Raw genomic sequence first — 22,534 nt, 5'->3', positions numbered from 1 at the left:
CTCCCTGAAGCTATCTTGCTGAAATGGCTCTCAACTGCTAGGTCATATCTGCAGCAGAATTCTGTTTGCCCTACTGGGGACACTGAGCCAGAAACTTGGCCACCTCATAGAGGCACAGAGTGGGTGACACTCCACCACCCCACCAGGAGAGCAACCAGAAAGTCAGCAAACCAATAGAGACCACTGGTGGGTTCAAAATAACTGAAGCCTCGAAACTGCCAAATGAACTCCTCAAACAATGTAAGCAAATGACTGCATCTCTTTAAACTAGCATGACCTCATTAGCCCCAACCACCCTAGCAAAACCCTGTCCAGCAGCAAAACTGATAAGAGGGAAAGAGGGGCTGGAGCAACAGGTCTCACTCCCTGCCTTTCAAGTTGTAGAGTAGATGTAGAGTACAAACAAACTGACGCACCTAGAAGAGTGGGGAGTGAGTCAGGGAGCTTCCAGTGCTCATCCAGAAAGCATTTCATTACTTTCAATGCTGGTTTTCTGGGGAAGCCCCTTGTGGCTCCCCGACACCCTCCCTCCCTCCTCTTCTCACAGAGAAGAAAGACAAAAAACTTACCCAGGAGGAGGAGAAGATATGGCAGGTAATCAGAGTGAAGCAGACAACACTGGAGGGAAGCGAAGATTCAAGAAAATACAGAAATGACACGGCAAGGGGACATTAACTAAATACCTGGATGCCAATACTGTGTTAGACTGCCAAAACTCCCGCACCCATACCACCCAAGACGTGTTAGAAAAGACCACCAGGAAAGCAGCATATTTACGAACTCCATAAGCAGAAGGGTAGATGGGACACCATCCAAAGTGCCCGACTCCAACAGAAGCCGGACCTGTGACAATAGTCATCTGAAATGAGGGGCAATAGACCCAGGGGTTCAGACGGGACAAGTCCAGAATGAACAGCACAGCCGCACAGTCCTGTTTTGGGACTGTGAACAGACGGGAAATCCACCTGAGGGACACCGTCGTATTGACCACACCCAAGTGCACCCACTCTGAGAAGACCCTACAGAACGCAGGACTGCCCCGCCAGTCCCAATCCCCCCGAAGGAGGAGAAGCCACCCAATGCCACCACAAGCCGTTGGAAACGACCCGAAAAGTCCACAAATAGTGAGATCAGGCATGAGCAAACAGCGTGAGCCTCATCCCCATTGCCCCATCAATGGGACAAACCGCAAAAACGCCGACACCCCTTACGAGAACCCGACTTACACACTGAGTGATCACCTCGCTGACCAGACGAAGATGGGTCTGAAAGTGATGCCGGCTCAGAACCTGGTACCAGCAGCCTACCATGACGATAGGAACCACGAGCCTTGGCATGATCCTTCCGGGAGGAAACCCCCCCCCGGAAACTCCAAAGAACCAAGAAGTCCGACATCGGACGACAACTAGAAGATATGTCCTGTAGATACTGCCCGACCGCAGACTGCAAACAGCAAGGGACAAAAGGGGCAACGAAAACTTAAAGAGCCAGAGCCCAAGCAGATTCCAACGAGGAAGCAAGCACCACCTGCCGACATGCAAGACATGAAGCGAATAACAGGGACACTGCATCCCGCAGGATTGATGCAAACAGCTTCAACTGCGCAGACGACGCATGCGCCGCCGAGACCAAGGCACCAGACCCAGGAATGGCCCCAAGCGCTTCCACATCCTCCTCAAGCCAATCCGAAGGCAGCTTTAGGAGGGTAAAGAGCCGCATGACCAAAGCCAGCAGGTCACGAGCGTGCAAGTCCTCGGCTACCAGTGCAGCCGAAAGGGAGGAACCTGCACGTGAAGCTGCACTACGCCAACATTCCGCTGAAGGGCAAGGGCGAATGAACAAACATGCATTGCGGTGCTCAAACTCTCCACCCAGGTAAACCTGCACCACCATCAGTGCCTCACACCACTCAAGTGTGCGGGTACAACAGAAAGTACTCCAAGCATCCACAGACAACACAGGGTCGTCCGCTAGCCAGGACAACTCCGGAACCTCATAACGAACCCAGTAGGAAGACGAAGACCCAAACTTGAATGAAGATGGATTCATAATAGACGCGTAATCTGGATGTAGCAGCAAGCCCCGCTCGGAGGGGTAGAAAAACCCTGGCGGGGTCGAATAGGGCCCAAGGCCCCCCAAGTCAGCACCTCCCCAACCCCGGGAACCTCCACACCAGGACCCGGGGGCAGACTCGTCCTCCAAAGCCCCGACCTCAAAAGAAAAAGCTAGGGCAGCCGGAAAGGCAGGAAGGAAGGAAGGGGGCCCACTGGTCAGATCCTGACGCCACGGTTGGAGGAATCAAGTCGAATGCTTCTGTCGCCACCCCGGAAGGGCCATCCCGAAGACTGCTCGAGTCTCAAAACCAGCTAAATCCTGCCCTGACCCTGAAGCCCTCAGATACTTCACAGCCGGAAGCAGGGGAGGGGGGGGGGGGAAACCAGAATGCACCACAGCAGGGGAAGAACGAGGGGGGTCCCTACAAGCAAAACATGGCAGCCTCGGGGTTTCCGGGTCAGCAATCAACCTAGCGAGTTGCAGCAACCTATACCGAGCATACATTCCCTGAGCTGCCTGCACCCAGAGAGTCAAAACAGTGGATTGGGTGAACTAAGTCACTAACAAGCAACAAAACTCGCAGGACTCCGGGTCAAAAGTGTCACCGACCCAACAGGCAGCATGACGGAGGCAAAAATAATAAGCCACCCTGAGACAATGGGGACAGAACAACCCTCAAACTCTCACAAGGCAAGAGAGAACCCAGAGGTTGCATCCATTGGACTCCTTGTGCCCCTGCGGGGTTTCTCAGGGCCCTTAGACTGGTATCACTAAAGGAAGCCCAGGCAGGGTACTGCGAACCGGCGACCAAGTCTACCCACCAAACTTCTAAAAGCTGAACCCCCAGGACGTGTCCACTCATGGACGCCTAGCAGGGAAAACCACAAAGAACACAGACACGAAGAGAAATCCTAAATATAGCTAAGGGTAACAAAAGGCAGACCCCCACCACCACCAGGCAGGAAAACAAAAACTAAAGAAAAACTCCACAAGAGGACAATGTACCAAGGTGGAACAGAGCCAGTCACTATAATAGGTGATAACTAACTGTGCAGTACCCTGTACCCCTACCAGTACAAATTTCCTCTTACCCCAAGGTAAACAAGGGTGGAGGAACCCCCCCAGCACTCTCAGGGCGATCAATCACCGAGCAGCAAAAGACCAAGCAGAGGTAGATCCAAAGGTGATGTGTGGAAGATGGCCCCAAGCCCAAAGTGCGGTACTTTCAGGGCACTTAGGATAGACAACCCTAAGTGCATACAGCCTGAGTAGCTGTGAAGATTATTCCCAGCTCACACCCTACCTGAAAGACAGCACTAGACATAAGGCACAGCACTTAGCACAAGAATCAGGAGCTGGAGTCACACGACCAACGCCTAGATACATCAGTCTAGAACTGAAGATGTGGGTAGCCGGCATGAGGGGTCTAGGGCTCCCCCTTCCTCCTGCCGAGGAGGGAAGGGGGGTGCCTGTGCAGACAACAGCGTGGCATGTAGCGACGTCATGTTCGCTTGTTTTCATTTGAGAAGTTCTGTCCACTCGTTTGACTTTCAGTAGTAGTTTTAACCAGAATAGGGGTTTGTTTTGGGATGCTTATCTTTCTGGATGCCAGACCCGGTCAATGGCAGACATAGAATGCTCCATAACCACATGTGCAATTCTAAAGACCATTGCTCATCGTACCTCGGAGGGGGGCCAGGTTCTGGCTCGTGGTCCCCGGCAGGCCTATGAACTCCATTCACACTGACTGATGCCAAAGTCTAATATATCCATATCAGCCTGGATAGCCCCAGGGAGCCAAGGGGCTACTGCCAGAAATTAACCTAAAACAAACTTAAAAATTCCTAGGCCTAATACAACATATATATGTACTATACTAGGACTCGGATAATGTGTATTAAGCTTTAGAGAATTCGGTTAGGTTTTAATAGCAACAAACGGTAAATATAAGACAGTTTCCAGTTTGTCCAAATTCAACAGTACCCAATTCTATTTTATAAATGTCCATGTACAATGGTCCACATTATTACTGTAAGTACTATCTAAACAGGAAGCTGCGCTGGAATAGTTCCACACTATGATGGTACAGAATGTTAAATGCTGCCCTGACTACAAGAGATCCTAAGCTTCTACAGGATCCTGGCTTGGAGATAAAACGTAGTGTAATAGCTCAGAATATCTCACATAAAAACAATAACAATTTTATTTGCACTTCTGTAAATTTTTTTTTTTTTTTTTTTTTTTTTTTGAGATATATACAAGAGTTGTTACATTCTTGTACAGCCACTAGTACGCGTAGCGTTTCGGGCAAGTCCTTAATCCTATGGTCCCTGGAATACGATCCCCTGCCGCGAAGAATCGTTTTTTCATCCAAGTACACATTTTACTGTTGCGTTAAACAGAGGCTACAGTTAAGGAATTGCGCCCAGTAAATCCTCCCCGGCCAGGATACGAACCCATGACATAGCGCTCGCGGAACGCCAGGCGAGTGTCTTACCACTACACCACGGAGACTGCAAAATTCATCAATTCAATTGATGTGGGGAATTTGTGTAATGAAATCCTACCATATTCTCACAATAAACTATACTGGTTTATGTAAAAATCATTAAACTACTGTAGTACACAAATTCCTTATGTACAAGAATTTGTGTACTAGTTTATGTACAGCACTACAATTATAACTTAGTAAGATTATCATTGACCATTCCATACTAGAGATAAATTTTACATTAGTTTACCTTGAAGGAGAAGTCAATTTGGCGTATTCTACAGCAATCTGTGCGCCTATCTTCGCGTTATTCTCAATAAGAGCAATATCTGGAAACACTAAGGAAAACTATTCATTTTATTTAGACACAGCTATTGCAGTCAACACGAATGAAATTAAACATTTACTATCCAAAATACTGTTGATACTGTTCCCCACAAAGGAAAAGATACATAAAATGAGAAGATACAATAACAGGAAAGGCACTGGAGTACTTGACAGACAACAAACAAATGAAATGACAAGAAATTCTGCTACAATGTACTGTAGATATTAATACTTTTACTTAGATAAAGAACTTGCCCAAAACATCATGCATGTTAGTGGTTTTGCAGGAATGTAATAGTCAAACACATACACAATGTTATGTACTATCACAACCCAATACTTAAATACTACCTCTTACTATGCATTCTTACTTGATCACTATGCATTCCAAGGCCTTGCTCCTAGCTATATCTGATCATATCTTCATAACAGATACCAATATGTAGCCATCAATGACACAACCTCTCTCACTCTACCATTAACCATACGAGTGCCACAGGGCAGCATCGTAGGACCTCTCTTATTTCTTATATACATCACTAACTTGTCAAATGTCTCTCTCTAACATTCTTAAACCTATACTACTTGTAAATTGTCTTTCAAGAGGCCTATATAAATATCAAGGAAAGATTCTATGTGTGATCACAATAGCAAAGATGAGAAGTTTCTAGATGAAACAGTGTCAAACAGAACTACCAAATAATTATTTCACTCAAAAGGATACTGGATTTAAGGCTCTGACCACCAGTTATTTCAAGGATTCGTTGCAAGATGTATGGGGTCACATCTCTGCCGCGCACTGCTGACTCTGCTTCTTTAACGGCTTGCTCTGTAAAGTATCAAATAAGTAAACTATTCTAAACCTTATTTGCTTAATTAGATCATTGGAAATGCAGAGTTGCTTAACAAAACAACCAATTCAAAGGATATCACAATTACGATCAAATTTAATGGAGTATTTCAAAATTAAAACTAAATGTACTTTTTATGTATTCAACACCAATGATTTACATTATAATATTTTAAAATTATTGCAATTCAAATACTGTACCAATAGCATTCTTGATCTGTTGGCCTTCAATTTCGTATCTCTGAGGTATAGGCACAGCAATCAACATTCCTGAATTTATATCCAGCTCTGCTCTTTTCTGCATCATTAATGCAGCTAGAGCTGGTGATTCTACGTGATAGGGAGCGGTGTAGCCACTGTCTCGTGTAAAGAAATCTGGGAACTTAGGATCAGAACCCAGAACAGTAACACACACACCTGAAAGACATGGAAAGCAATAGATGAAAACCACAACTATATGGCCAAGTAACTTCTTGAAATTCATTGAACAATGAAGCTCCTGGAACTCTCTCAAGGTATACTCAACATAAACCATGATCACTTTTGTCTCTTAACTAAAATATTAAACCAATAAACATTTTTATTTGTAAAATAATTGGAAGGATGTGGATATTTTTGGTAGAATATTTGAATAGTGCCACAGTATAGCAACACATCTTGGCTAGCAAGCCTAACTTTTAACCCTTTAGCTGTGCAATAGCCCTTTTCTTTCAGCCCATACAGGAGTACTTTATTTGGGACTAATAGATGCATTCAATATAATGATCTGCCATTTTTCACGATTTCTTAATAATTCTCCAGGGCATTTGCTTTGATATCTCGGAGACATGCACAATATTATTAGGCCTTGGGACACGCACAAGCTTGCCTAACACCATGACAAGAATCCAGCGGTTTCTTAAATGCAAAGGAATTTGATATTTCTCAGAAGGAATTCCTTTCCTTAGAAAGGAAAGTTGAGTTTCCTATCTGAAAAGCTGTTAGGATTATACATGGGAAGCTACCAAGGGTCATCCCACAAGTCATGCATTGAATGTAATTAATTCAATGCCGGCCACACTTCTCAGTAGCCCCCAATACAGCCATTTTCTGCCCTTCTTGCCCATGGGGATTGGGTGCATCTTGGAATGACACATGATTGAGAAGGCATGCAGGATGGACCCTGGATGCCTGCAACTGCCACCCGATGGTGCACTTGGGTACTAGTACATAGTTTGCCGACATTCTGCAAACTACATATCCCTTGTTTCTATATTTTCTATCTTTAATCAAGATACATACATTATTTTGCTTTGCTTGCACTTTCTGGGCAGTTTCACTTGGTTTTGCATCAATCTCAAATCCCCAGGTTCCCATCGCATTTTATAAGCACATCAAACTCTTGTCTTGATGTTTGGTATGAACTGTGGAGCAACTATGGATCAGCCCATAAAATTATCTGAAATATTTTATATTATGAAAGTAAAAGTTATAAGAGCTTAGAATGTAATCCCATTCTGAGATTGACTTCAGTCACTTCCCTGAGTTTAAGCACTATCCATTACTGCTCAAACTATCAATGGTATCCATGAGACTCTCACTGCCTACTAGAGACATAGGTCTGTTCAAATTTCACTTGCCTTCCCTCTAGAGGCAGAGAGCAATTGAGGATCAGAGACCAACTCAAACCGAGGCAAACTGCCCTAAAAACACAGCATTGAATGTAATGAAACACCACTTTCTGGATGAGCCCCAGTGGCTCCCAGGAGCTAACTCACCGAGATGGCTCCTAACTACTAGATCGCATCAGCCGTGAGTTAAGTTTGGTCAACAGGAGACCAAAGCCAGGGGCCAGATTCACGAAAGCACTTACGCAAGCACTTACGAACGTGTACATTTTTCCTCAATCTTTGACGGCTTTGGTTACATTTATTAAACAGTTTACGAGCATGAAAATTTCCCATTCAACTGTTGTTATTGATATAAACAGCCTCCTGGTGCTTCGGAGCTCATTAACTGTTTAATAATTGGAAACAAAACTGCCAAAGATTGAGAAAAGATGTACAGGTTCATAAGTGCTTGCGTAAGTACTTTCGTGAATCTGGTCCCAGAACTTGGCACCCTCACGGAGGTACAGATAACACTCCTCCACCTCACCGAGGAAGGCATCCAGAAAGTCAGTGAACCAATACTGCTGGGTTCAGAGAGATTGAAGCCTAAAACCTGCCAAACTGAACTCCTGATCTCCTTTAAGCAGACCCTCTCTGGTGGGTTTACCCTGGTTTTGGGTTGATTTCTGATCCTGCTTTCCAGTAGGTAATGAATGGATTTCAAGAGGCATAGTGGGTGGAGCCAGAACTTAGTATTACCAGTGTATCAACTTAGGGAGTTGACAAAGTTGATTTGACAGAATTGACAGAAGACAAAGTTAGAGAAGATTCAGTGGTATGCCACCAGACTCATTCCGGAACCGAGAGGTATGAGCTACGAGGAAAGGCTAAAGGAGCTGAAACTCACGTCCCTGGAAGACAGAAGAGTAAAGGGAGACATGATAACTACCTACAAAATTCTCAGGGGAATTGACAAGGTGGACAAAGACAAACTCTTTAGTACGGGTGGAACACGAACAAGGGGACACAGGCGGAAACTTAGTACCCAGATGAGCCACAGAGACATTAGAATGATCTTTTTCAGTGTTAGAGTAGTTAGTAAATGGAATGCATTAGGCAGAGATGTGGTGGAGGCTGACTCCATACACAGTTTCAAATGTAGATATAAGAGCCCAGTAGGCTCAGGAATCTGTACACCAGTTAATTGACAGTCGAGAGGCGGGACCAAAGAGCCAGAGCTCAACCCCCACAAGCACACATAGGCGAGTACAAATAGGCAAGTACAAGTGCTTAATTTTTTTACAACTAACCTTGTGTTTCTAAATATTCTAATGTTTTCCCTATATCGAGAATGCTCTTGACACCTGCTGATACAACAGTTACTGGTGTACGTCCAAGCTCAGTGAGATCCGCAGATATATCCAACGTATTCTCTCCCCCACGATGTACTCCTCCAATACCACCAGTCACAAAAATGGGAATATTCATCTTATGTGCAATTATCATTGTTCCTGAGACTGTAGTTCCACCACTGATACCCTGTTAAAAAATACATTAAAGGAAGATTATTTCAAAATAAATATGAGCATTTTGATTTAGCCACACATTGATCAAAAGCAGATGCATATTAATTTACATGTGATACACACTAGATATACATTCAAATGGAAAATATTGTCAACTAGTAGTACAGTTAATATGTGCATGTATCTAACAAAAATATTTAATGCTCTACCAATTTAGCATACATGTGTAAGCCACCCCCTAATGCAGTTACTGTTCTTATTTGCAAGGAATGTATTCCACACTGAATCTAAAGGAAAATTAACAGGGACTCTTATAATTAAGCAGATAACTAATACTCTATCAGTATCAAATTTAATATAGTGCTATCTGTCGATGGTTCCAAGGAACATTGTCCCCGCAGCCCAGTCTCTGACCAGGCCTCCTAGATGGAGGTCTGGTCAACCCAGCTGTTAGATGTGGCTGCTTGCAGTCTGACATGTGTGTCACAACCCAGTTGATCAGGTGTACTTTGGATACCTGATCAAGATTCTCTCTCTCTCGAACACCATCATAAGTCAGCAAGTCCTGTCTCTAGGTTTAGAGCGAGTGTTGAAAAGTTTTGGGCCCTTAATGTTGATAAGATGCTTTATTTAGTACACTCAAGCACTATAAGACCTTTTTTCACTTTCTCCAGGTCAGAAATTTCTCCAGCTTTGAATGGGGCTGTTAGTGTGCAACAATATTTCACCTTAAAGAACAATAATGTCATAAAACAGTATCATCACTGGTCTGGCATCTCTTGATTTAAAGGATCTTGTTATCCAACGTGTCATTTTTCTTGCAGTTGTGACAGCTACAATATTGTACTCATAAAAATTAGGTTTTCCAACACAATTACTCCCAAATCTTTTACAGCACCTGTATAATGCTTTTTCTGTAAATAGTGTGATTTGACTGAATTTTATATGTGGTTTCCATTTGATATTTTCATTTACTGAACACACACATACACACAAAGGGTGATACAATCACTACGCACAAAATAGTAACAAGAATTGCCAAAACTGACAAAGAAAAAATGCAACTTCAAGAACAAAAGGACATAGGTTCAAACTAAGGAAACAAAGCTGCTTAAAAAATATTAGGAAGTTCACTTATACAAACAGGGTGGAAGATGGCTAGAACAAGTTAAGTGAGAAGGTGGAAGAGTTCAAAACCATCAGTACTTAGTTTAAAAGCGTCACATGACAGTACTGGGAAGACGGGACACCGTGAGTGTAGCTCTCATCCCGTAACTACACTTAGGTAATTACACACACATACACACACACACACACCACCACACGGGTGTTACGGGACACCACGAGCGTAGCTCTCATCCTGTAACTACACTTAGGTAATTACACAGGAGTGTGTAATTCTCAGATTACTCTGCAAATTACAGTACTCAATTTTCAGGGGAATTGACAGGGTAAATAAGGATGGATTATTTACCATGGGTGGTACTTGCACAAGGGAACACAGGTGGAAACTAAGTTCCCAAATGAGCCACAAAGACATAAGAAAGAACTTTTTTTCAGTGTCAGGATAATTAATAAATGGAATGCATTAGGAAGTGATGTGGTGGAGGTTGACTCCATGCACAGTTTCAAATGTATATATGATAAGAGCTCAATAAGCTCAGGAACCTGTACACCAGCAGATTGACAGTCGAGAGGCAGGACCAAAAAGCCAAAGCTCAACTCCCGCAATCACAACTAGACAAGTACACACATATGGTAATAGTCTAACATACAGTAATTCAAATATACAAAAACAGTAGCAGAGAAGACCCTCTTAATTATAGACCTGTATTGTTGACAAGCATAGTTGACAAAACATTGGAAAAAATAATAAACAAATGGGTAGAACACCTGGGAGAGAAATGACATGATATCAGAGACAGTATGGTTTTCGATCAAGAAGATCCTGTTTAATAGATTTGCTTAGTTTCTATGATAGAGCTGCAGAGATTTTACAGGGAAGAGATGGTGGGTTGACTGCATTTATCTGGACCTTAATAAGGCTTTCAACAAGAGTCCCATGCAAAAGGTTGTTCTGGAAACTTTAACATACTAGAGGAGTAACAGAGAGACTTCAAACATGGATAACAAATTTCTATGTTAGATAACAAAAATTCTAACTAGCAGAAAAATGAGGGCAGTAATCAGAGGCAATGAATCAGACTGGACAAATGTCACGAGTAGCGTACCACAGGGTACTTTGCGTACTTGCACTGGTAATGTTCACCATCTACATAAACGATCTACCAGATGGAATACAGAATTGCTGTATATGAACATGTCTGGTGATACTGCTAAGATAATAGGGAAGATGAGAAAGTTAGATGACTGTCATGCCCTTCAAGAAGACCTGGACAAAATACGTGCATGGAGCAACATCTGGCAAATGAAATTTAACGTGAATAAATGTCATGGTGTGGAATGTAAAATAGGAGAAAATAGGCCACACACATCTCACAAATTAGAGTGAGTGTGTGAAAATCCTTTAAAGAATTCTGATAACGAGTAAAATCTAGGGATGGTTCTGCACAGAAAACAATCACCTGAGGATCTTATAAAGTGTATTGTACAAGGAGCCTATGCTATGCTTTCCAATCTCAAAATTGTTTTTAAATACATGGGTGGTGAAATATTAAAGAAATTATTCATGATTTTTGTGAGACAAAAGTTAGAATACGCAACTGTTGTATGGTGTCCATATCTCAAGAAGCACATCAACTACAAAATCCAAAGATGTGCAACAAAATAGTTTCCAGAACTGAAAGACAGGAGCTACAAAGAGAGATTAAAGGTGTTAAATACTGTATGCCAAAGCTGGAAAATAGAAGATAGAAATATAAAAAAAAGGCAATATGATCAGTATATATAAAATAGTAAAGGTAATCAGCAAAATTGATAATGAAGAATTCTTGAAACTTGGAACCTCAAGAACATGAGGTCTTAGATTTAAGCTAACTAAACAAAGCTGCTAAAAGCAGCCCGTCCTCACAAACTAAGGCCAAAGTCCATTCCATGCACCTGCCTAACCCCCTGTTTACAGTTTACTGTTTTTTTCAGTTGCGAGTCTGTATCAGACTCACAATTGATGACGTTCAAACACTTCTCGAGCAAGTGCTCCGCTGACGACTTAAAACCACAACGCTGTAAATGCTTCACCCATATACTACAAATACAAATAATTGCCAATAGAACCTAAACACCTAACCTAACCAATGCCTAAATATGCACAGTATGCAAACATATAACAATATTAATTTATATCTGAGAAAATTTTGAATGAACAGCACGTTAAAATTTATGAACGCATCTTTGGGGTTGATCACTGGATGGAATGGACTTGTTCTGAGGACGGGTTGGCTGAAAGACCATTAGAAAGTTCACTTTTGCAAAGGAAAGGGAGCTGGTCGGCCGAGCGGACAGCACGCTGGACTTGTGATCCTGTGGTCCTGGGTTCGATCCCAGGCGCCGGCGAGAAACAATGGGCAGAGTTTCTTTCACCCTATGCCCCTGTTACCTAGCAGTAAAATAGGTACCTGGGTGTTAGTCAGCTGTCACAGGCTGCTTCCTGAGGGTGGAGGCCTGATCGAGGACCGGGCCGCGAGGACACTAAAAACCCCGAAATCATCTTAAGATAACCTCATCTCAAGATATTGCAAACAGTGGTAGTGTTGGAATAAGTTAAGTGAGGTAGTGGAGAGAAAAACCATTAATAGTTTCAAAGGGTTACTGTATATGACAAAGAGTGCTGGGAAGACGGGACACTATGAGTGTAGCTCTCATCCAGTAACTACACTTAGGTAATTACACACAGGATGCCTGTGCCCAACAAAATTATTTATTATTAAAAAAACCAGCATTGAATGTAATGAAACGCCATTTTTCTGGGCGAGTCCCAGAGGCTCCCCAGAGCTATCCAGGCTGATATGAATATCCCTAACTTTGGCATCAGTTGAAGTGGGTGGCGTTCTAGGCCTACCAGGGACCTCGAGCCAGAACCTGGCCCCCCTCAGAGAGGCACAAGGAGCATTGGCCTATAGAAATGCACATGTGATTTGGAGCATTCTATATCTGCCATCGACAGGGACAGGCACCCAGAAAGGTAAGCGCCCAAAAATAAACCCCTATTTTGGTTAAAACGAAGAAAATACACAAACGAGTGGACAGAACTCCCCAAATGAAAATGAACAAATGAGCATGACGTCACACGAGCTGCACCGCATGTCTGCGCAGCCCCAGACCACCGCACCAGCGATCCACCCTGCAGTTACCGGGCCAAGTAACAAGCAGCGAGGACCCTGCTGCTCGTAGACGAGCAGACGTCTACGACGACGGTCCTGGAACAACCAAGAAAGAAAGGACAAGACAATCTTAACCAACAGCGAAGTACTAGTATACCTATGAAGCCGAAGAAAGAAATGGAAGGACCGCCAACAGACTTCATACTGCTGCTGAAAAGAAGCCCGCAGGTGGGACACACCAACAACAAAGCTACCTGATCACCATAGAGATGATGATTGACTCGAGTCAAAAATACCATACATGTAGACTCGAGGAGAAGACTGAACCAGCCACGTGACGCACCGGTCCGATCTGCTGAAAGAGGCGGAACCGCGGGAAAACCTCCGGGTTCAGACTCCATGCAAGCAGCGCCTGAAACCAAGGCTGGGCCGGCCACCATGGGGCCAAAAGGATTACTCTCCTGTGGTAAGTCTCCAAGCGAGTCAGGACCTGGAGCAACAGCTGAACCAAGGGAAAGAGGCTCAGGAACCCCCACCTCGACCAGTCCTGCCAAAAAGCATCAACCCCAACAGCCTCACAGTTGGGGAAGGGCGCCACATATATCAGAAGGCGCCGCAACCACGCCGACTCAAACAGGTCCACTTCCGGGCGCCCGAACGTCTGGCAGAGCTAACTGAAGGAGTCGGTGTCGACCGTCCATTCTGTGGACAGGGGAAACGAACCGAGACAGGCCGTCCGCCAAGACGTTGGACACCCTCGAACATGAATTGCCAGGAGAGCCAAACCCCGAGAACTCAGCAGACGAGTCACCATAAGCGACCAGCGGCAAAGTGCCAGGGACCGCATCGAACCCCCTCGGTTCAGGCAATGAACCACCGGGGAGCAGTTCGAATGGAGCTGAATCGTTGATCCGCGGGCGACCCGAACCCTGCAAAGCGCAAACTGAACTGCCGCATACTCCCGCACTGTGCTGTGGGCTCGACAGAAGGACGGACCCCACCACCGAGGGCTGGCCTGGGGTACATCTGATCACAAAGCCCCAGCCGACAGACGACGTGTCCATCAATACATCGAGCGAGGGCTCGGGTAGGCGCCATTACCCTGAAAATCCCGAAGAAGCAGCTGGTGATGTAGCAACTGATGCAAGGATCCCGGGGGTCGAACCCAGCGATCGCAAGAAAGGTGGAAGGGATGTCACCGAAGGAACCAGAACAGGCGACGCAGCCGCACCCGACCCGGCGGGTAGACCAACATCACAAAGTTCAGGCTCCCTCACAGACCCTCGAGCAACCACCGGGTGCCCTGGAGCCTTCCAGAAAACAGCAGAGGCAGGACCGCAGACAAAAGAGAGACTCCGGAGGGAGAGACAAGGAAGCGGTTCGAGAGTCCCAAACAAGACCCAGCCAAGTCCGAACCTGGGAGGGGACCAGATGGAACGTCCTCCAGTTCACCAAGAACCCAAACCTGGTGAGCTGGGAAAGAACCAAACCCCTGGCTAGCAGACATGCGGACCGGCTGGGAGCCCAGTCGTCGAGGTAGGCCAACACCCGAACACCTAAAAGATGCAGACGGGCCACCACGACCCGCGTAAGGTGCGTAAAAACGCGGGGTGCCAGATTCAACCCGAATGGGAGACAAGGAAATGAAAGTGGTAACACTGACACCCCACAACAAAACTGAGCCAGTCCCTGAACCCGGATGAATCAGCATGTGCCAATACGCGTCCCGGAGGTCCAGGGACACCATCCAAGCACCCGGCTCCAACAGAAGCCAGACCTGGGACAATGTAGTCATCCGAAAGGAGGGGCAATGAACCCAGGGGTTCAGACGGGACAAGTCCAGAATGAACCTCAGGTCCACAGTCCCATTTCAGGACTGGAAACAGGCGGGAGACCCACCTGATGGATGTCGTCGTTTCAACCACGCCCAAGCGAATCCACTCCAAGATGACCTGACAAAGCGCATGGGAAGAGGCTTGCCCTGAGCCCCCTGAAGGAGGAGCCGCCACCCAACGCCACCACGGACCGTTGGAGATGACCCGAAAAGCCCACAAATCATGAGACCAGGCGTGAGTGAACAGAGCAAGCCTACCCCCATCGCCCTGTCAATGGAACAAACCGCGAAAGGGCCGGAGTCCCCTACGAGAACTTGAGCCCCACACAGAGCGAACACTGCGCCAACCAGACGAAGGCGGTTCCGAAGGAGGTGCCGGCCCCGAGACTGGAACCAGTGGTCTACCTCGACGAGCGAAACCCCGAGCCCTGGCACGACCCCTCCGGGAAGGTCCCCCTTCGGGGCCCCCAGAGAACCAACAAGTCAGACATGAGACGACAACTAGCCAAAGCCACCTGCAGATACTGCGCCACAGTAGAATCTGCAAAACAACAAAGGGCAGAAGGGTGAAGACAACCTAATAGCCAGAGCCCAGGGAGATTCCAGGGAGAAAGCAAGTACCACCTGCCAACACACGAGCCGGGAGGCATAACACAGTGACACTGCATCCCGCAGGATCGGCGCAAACAGCTTCATCAAGGCAGACAACGAGCGAGCCGCCGAGCCCAAGGCATCAGACCCAGGGCCCAGCCCCATGCGCCTCCACATCCTCCCCAAGCCAGTCCGAAGACAGCTCAAGGAGACAAGAAGCGCAAAGCCGAAGCCAAGAGGCCACGAGCACTCAAGTCCTTAGTAACCAGCACAGCCGAAAGGGAAGGGACCTGCACATGGAGCTGCATAACGCCTGCATCCCAAGGAAGGGCAATTAGTTAATTATAAGGAGTTAGAGAAAGGAATTTGTGAAAATAAGGATTTTTGGAACCCTGTGTGTAGGGAGAATGGTGTGTTGTTAATTCAGGTGTATGTGCTCAGCTATGTGTCACATGGGGGTTATCCACATTTATTTTGTATATCCATTTGTAAACCCAGGCCCTTTGTAGTGACCTAAGAGGAGTGGAATAGAGTAATGACCTTAAGTCCCAGGTTGTAGAGGGAGAAGGAACCTTCCCTCCCCCCCCTTTTGTCTGCATCAATCCTGTGGTGGATCCACATACACCCCCCCCCCCCTCCCTGTTCTAAGAAGTATGATAAAATCTGGTACAATATTTGTTAAATAAAATCCTTTTTGAAAAATTGTACCCCAAGGTGTATTTCTTGTCCCATGTAGTTAGAACTGGAGATTATTACTATACAGACCCCTGCACTTCCTCTATTTATAAGAAAGTAAGAGCGGGTGTTGTTAGCGTTACTTTAGGGTAAGGCTTTCAATCTCGTACCTTACACGGGTCTGGTTGTCACTGCCTCTCTCTCCCAAGTGACTGATAGGGGCTTGCACATGTCCCTGCCTGCCTGGTTCCAATAATGTCCTCTTCCTATACATGTCATACACATTTCCCAATACTTCATTTATATGTCTTATAATGTTCCAGGCTGTTTTTCTTCATTTAACACTGTTGTTTCTCTATATTTTCTTGCATTGAATCTGCTTTTTCTTAACCATTTTATACCTTTTGTTTACATTGATTTTTTTAGGAGATTACATTTTCCTGTTGAGATGATGTTCTGTGCATTTGAAAGGGGTAAGAGTTCCAGACTGTTTTTCAACATTTAACACTGCTATTTCTCCCTACACAAGGGTCTCTCTCTTACTCTAGACTGGGTAAACCAAGTCACCAGCAAGCAACAAAACTCGCAGGACTCCGGGTCGAAGGTGTCACCGACCCAACAGGCAACATTACGGAGACAAAAACAATGAGAGTCACCCCGAGACAAAGGGACAGAGCAACCCTCGAACTCGCACAAAGCGAGGAGACTCAGGGGTCACATCCATTGGTCCCATACGCCCCCTTAGGGGATTCCCAGGATCCTGAGACAGAACTCACTCTCAGGGAAGCCCAGGCAGGGCACTGCTAACCGGTGTCCAAAACTACCAAACGACTCACTAAGAGCTGAACCCCCGGGACGTGTACACTCATGGGGACCTAACAGGGGTATCACCAAAGAGAATTAGTACCCAGGAACTGTACTCAGGGGGCAACCAAGGCAGGGCCCCCCCCCCCCACCAGGCAGGAAAACAAAAAGAAAAAGAAAACCCCGCAAGAGGACAGCGTACCCAGGCGGAACAGAGCCGACCGCTTTGAATAGTGAAAACAAGCTACGCAGTACCCTGCACCCCGTACCAGTGCAAACTGCCCCTTACCCTAAAGTAAACAAGGGAGACAAAACACCCCTGCACACAATGGGGGCTGAAAACCGAACAGTAACCGGCCTAGCAGAGGCAGAACCCAAGGAGCTTGTGGAAGGTGGCCCCAAGGGCAGTACTAACAGGGCTAAGGGTGATTTATCACCCTAAGGATTTAGGGTGATAGTTAAGGGAGCCCTAGGCGCATGCAGCTCAAGTGCTGAAGGATCACTCCTAGGTCGCGCACCTCCTAGAAGACAGACACCACACACAAGGCACAGTGCTGAAACAATAACTGGAGCCAGAGCATACGACCGCAGACCGAGTTCTGAGGCATTAGCCTCAGAACTGAGAGGTGGATGGCTGGTGTGGGGGTATGGGGCCCTTCTTTCCCCCTCCTGGGGAGGGGGGGGAGGGGGGAAAGCGGCGCAGACAGCGGCGCAGCGACGTGTGACATCATACTCGTTTGCTCGTTTCTGTTTGGGGGTATTCTATCCACTTGTTCGGCTTTTTGTAGCAATTTTCACCAGAATCAGGGTTTGTTTTGGGACGCTTACCTTTCTGGGTGCCTAACCCGGTCAATGGCAGATATAGAATGCTTCCAACCACACGGGGATTTTTCTATAGGCCACTGCTCCTCATGCCTCTGTGAGGGGGGCCAGGTTCTGGCTCATGGTCCCCGGTAGGCCCACAGAACTCCATACACATGACTGATGCCAAAGTCTGACATTAGCATATCAGCCTGGATAGCTCCGGGGAGCCGACGGGACTCCTCCCAGAAATAAAGAAAAAAAAAAAAAGATAAGCCGCCGACCGGTGGGCAGAGAGCACTGCACCGGCCAGACTAAGAAGGCACCAAGAGAGCACAAAAAGACGCACCAAAAGGCCTATCTCGACAACAAAAACCAAGGCCCCGGCACGACCACAACACTTGCCAAGACCCAAAAAGATCAGCAACTGGGGGTCTTCCTGCAAGCCAGGAAGATCCCGGAACCCCATAAGGCAGAACCGGATCACATACGAGGTAACTAAAAACCTCCCGAACCCCCAAAGGGGGCCCAAGAGGAAGAAACCTCCGGAACGAAACCAAAGAACCGAAAGGAACCTGGAATCGAACCAGGGGGAGACCAAACCACCACATTTGTCGGCAGAAATACACCACAGACAGGGCAAAGCACAGCACCCCAGACAGAACCCCGAGTGAAACGACCAAAACGGACCGAAAACCGAGGGACACAAGGTGTGGGAGCAAGCATAAACAGACAGGGACACTGAGCTCAAACCAGAGGGACCAGACCCAAACAGTCAGAAAACACAAAAACCGGTGTAAAAACCAACACCCAAGCGTTCCCAGAAAAACGGAAGGACAGAACACCCCAGAAATGGCAAAGAAATGGCAACAGGAGGATAAAACCCCCTGAAGGAGGTGAAAAACTCCCCCAAAAAACACAAGCTCGCACACCCAAGCAGAGGTAAATAAACCGCAACGCTGCCCCGGTGGCCAGGCAGGGAAGCAACCCGCAGAAAGAAAATGGCCATCAGAACAAGGAGCCACGACCGACGCAAGAGAGCCGAAAACACACAGTCCCCGAGGCGAAGCTGTCCTCCACACTCTCCGCCCTTAAAGAAAAGGAAGAGTCCAGGGGAAAGGCAGCAAAGAAAGGGCCGCTGGTAAGACCCAGAAGCCTCAGCAGGAGGAACAAGCTCGAAAACCTCCGTCTTCAACCCGAACGGGGCAGTCCCCAAAGCCGCCCGAGTCTCGGCACTAACTAAACCCCGCCCTGACCCCGAAACCCGCAGTCAGGAGCCGGGAACAGGGAGGGGAAAGGGGCGAACAACACCTAACCAAAATGGGGAGGCCTAGGGGCATCCGGGTGGAAAACCAACATAGCGCATTGCAGCAACCTAACTGAGCATGCTACACGGATGCCGCCTGAACTCTTAACAGTAAGGTCATCAGGAGAGTACTGGAGAACAAGTAGAAAACACAACTCGCAAGCCTCCGGGTCAAGGTGTCAGTGACCCAACAGGCAGCATGACGGAGGTAAAAAGAGGCGACTGTCACCCCGAGACAAGTGCACAGCAACCAACGATCCCGAACAAGACGGGTTGGAGCCCAGAAGACACATCCAGTGGTCCACCGAGCCCTGACAGGGTTTTTCAGAGCCCGTAATGTAACAACTACGGGAAGCCCAGGCAAGGTGTCGCTAACTGGTTAACACCCAAATCTAACAAGGGGAGATGCCAACACTGAAAATCCCTGCGATGTGCACAATCATGGGGGGCCTAGCAGAAGGCCACCAAACAATACCAGTGGAACTATAGCCACACTTGGCAAACCCCCACCAGGAAAATGAAAAAAGAAAAGAAACCCCACAAAAGTACACCGGCCCCAGAGGCAACAGAAACCGGTCGCTGCGTAGGTAGCAGGTCGCACAACACCTTGATGCCCTAACCAGCACAATATCAATCCCTACCAAAGGCCAAACAAGGGCCCCAAGCCCCAGCTGGCCCCAAGGGCAACGAGGGCTTGAACCCCTACGAGCACCAGAACCCCTACAAGAATGGGTCCCAAACGCCCCAGGGAAGAAAACCCTGACACGCAGGGGCAGTACTCACAGGGCGCTTAGGAAAGGAAGCCCCTAAGCGCATGCAGCCCAGGCGGCACTGATGAAGAACACCTGGCCACCACACAACACAAAAACACGGAAGTGAGCGCCACGGAGGCAAACACCGCCTAGGAAACCGAGGCCAGAGAATCGTCTGTCCCGGTCGACATTAGCTTACGAACTGGAGTGCTATGCAGTCGACGCAGTGAGGTCCGGGGCCCCCCCCTTCCCCTCTCTGGGAGGGGAAGGCTGTGCGGATGAGCAGCGCAGCAGTAATGTGTTACCTTTGTTTGTTTCCTTGGGATTGAAGGGAGTTCTACCTCTCTGTTCGGTTTTGGTTGTTAGTTTCTTGCCATTTGAGGTTTGGTTTGTTATGCCTAACTTTATGGGTGCCTAACCCTGGTCGATGGCAGATAAGGAAAACCCCCAACCAGAGGGAGGTTTTCCAGGGCCATTGCTCCCAGAAACCTCTCTGAAGGGGCCAGGTTCTGGCTCATGGTCCCTGGTAGGTCTGAACTCCATAGCTAATGTCCCGATCTAATATAAAATATATTAGCTAGATAAGCTCAACTTCTCGGCTCATTTATGTCATTGGTAAGTACAATTAATTTTATTTTTTTATTTTTCCCCTACTCCGGGAACACAAATAAATCTAACATCTGATTTAAGCAAGGCTTTTTTTTGTCCTTCCCGTCTGCTTACTTCCTGCATTTGTTGACGTTGCTTTATCTTTGACAAATAAAGATTAAGAAAAAAATTTGGAATTGGTACTTTTTGTTGCACCTGTGGGTGTTAAAGGCAAAATGGCCCTTAGCAGCCTAAGGGTTAAACTAGATTTATTAATCAAAACTGAACAATAATGAGCTTGTTTTAAATCAATACAACTTACCTTTGCCAAAACATAGGGAAAATCTCTTCGTGAGGTTTTTATACACGGATCCTTTTTGGCAGCTAAAAAGTGCAATTGTTCACAAGTTATGCCTGCATGAACCTGCCCCTTTATAATGGCTATTGTGGCAGGCACAGCTCCCTAAAGAATGAAAATTATATGGCACTTTAGTACATTTCTATTACTGGATTAAATATTGTGTATTCCAATAAAATTTTAATTTCAAACAGTATATATATATATACATACAGTATACAGTACATTAATTACACCAAAGTAAATTGATAACTTCGTGTAACCTCTTTTCTGATAATATCTTCAACTTTAATGGCAGTTTCCAAATTCTGAGGATATGGCATTCCATGAGTGATAATTGTAGACTCTAAGGCAACAACTGGTTGATGCGACAACAGTGCTTCTTTCACTTCTTGGCCGACAGCAATGCTACACGACTGATGACGATTGCTACCAATACAAGCACAAACATTAGATTTTGAATCAAAATGAATAATGAACACGTGCAAATATAACAACTATAAGGAACAGTTATTAAATTTTTCTTAGGCTTATTCTAAACTTAACTCTCTAGGAAAAGCAAGTCATGGCGAAAAATCTAATTTCATCGTCTGATCATAGGAAGGTCAACACAGTTCGGGTATATTATATTACTGTATATGGTTCAGAATTCCAAGAGAAGTGTTTTATGAAAGTTAAAATAACTTTTAGAGTAAAGGGAAAATATGTTGTACAATACTTAATTAAATATGTAACTCTCCCATTCATGCATGCATATACTGTATATGTATACAAATAAGTAATTACAATGAGGTAATCATACAAATACATGAACACACTTTATGAAATGCCAATAAAGGAGGACACTTCCCAAGTGCTATGCAATGACAACACAGAAAACAAATCCTTAGTAGACAATGAAAAGCAAAGGTGTGATGCAACCCCAAAAACCCTCAAGCCCATACAACCACACAGGACACCAGCAAGATGACAGCTTTAAGAGTGAAACCTTCCAGAGATCATGCATGCAATATTTCCTTGGCTGATTGAACTTAACCATGCTGAGGAGCAACCATGACAGCTGTACTCAAGTACAGGGAACCATGGTACAGAGTTCCCAGAACAGAGCATCTGAGGTTGAAAAAACAAGACGATTGGACACATCAACACAAGGACTTATGCAGTTTCCTCTGTTCCTATGTTTACATGAATAACAAATCCTTCCTCATGAACATGATAAAATTCTATAACAGATCAGACAGCAATAATAACCATACCTTGTGGTTACCCTGCAGTGATTTTGAGGATCGATGTCCCTGCAGCCCAATTTCTGATCAGACCTCTGGTTGGTGCTCTGGTCAACCAGATGGTTAGATGTGGCTGCTCACAGCCTGACATGAATCACAGTCTGGTTTATCACGTATCCTTTTGAGGTGTTTATCAAGTTCTCTTTTCAACTTCGAGAGAGGTCGGGCAATTATATCCCTTATCTGCAGTGGGAACGTATTGAACAGTCTATGGCCTGTGTTGTTGATAGAGTTCTCTCAGCATACCTATTGCACCTTTGACTTTCAATGGGACTATTTTGCACATCCTGCCAGCCTCCTGGTCTCATGTGATGTTATTTCCATGTGCAGATCTGGAACCAGTCCCTCTAATCTTTTCCAAATGTAAATTATTACGTATCTCTCCCACCCGTGCTCCAGAGAATACAAATTTATAAATTTT

The 22,534-nt window shown here is 46.0% G+C and overlaps 1 protein-coding gene across 5 annotated transcripts in view; it reads right to left on the bottom strand.

The window, feature by feature from the left end:
* Positions 1–22,534, bottom strand: part of LOC123767555 (pseudouridine-5'-phosphate glycosidase) — a 214,951-nt gene that overhangs the window by 7,054 nt on the left and 185,363 nt on the right. For all 5 annotated transcript variants that reach the window (XM_069310373.1, XM_045757287.2, XM_045757288.2 and 2 more), the window contains exons 3-8: positions 21,091–21,256; positions 20,792–20,932; positions 8,623–8,851; positions 5,925–6,140; positions 5,598–5,702; positions 4,797–4,875 (exon numbers count right to left, since the gene is read on the bottom strand). In XM_069310373.1, the coding sequence (XP_069166474.1) occupies positions 4,797–4,875; positions 5,598–5,702; positions 5,925–6,140; positions 8,623–8,851; positions 20,792–20,932; positions 21,091–21,256 (936 nt within the window). The remainder of the gene's footprint in view (positions 1–4,796; positions 4,876–5,597; positions 5,703–5,924; positions 6,141–8,622; positions 8,852–20,791; positions 20,933–21,090; positions 21,257–22,534) is intronic.

Source organism: Procambarus clarkii, chromosome 67, assembly GCF_040958095.1.
Source record: "Procambarus clarkii isolate CNS0578487 chromosome 67, FALCON_Pclarkii_2.0, whole genome shotgun sequence".
In the NCBI taxonomy this organism is placed as follows: Eukaryota; Metazoa; Arthropoda; class Malacostraca; order Decapoda; family Cambaridae; genus Procambarus; species Procambarus clarkii.
This window is presented reverse-complemented; position numbering and strand designations above follow the sequence as displayed.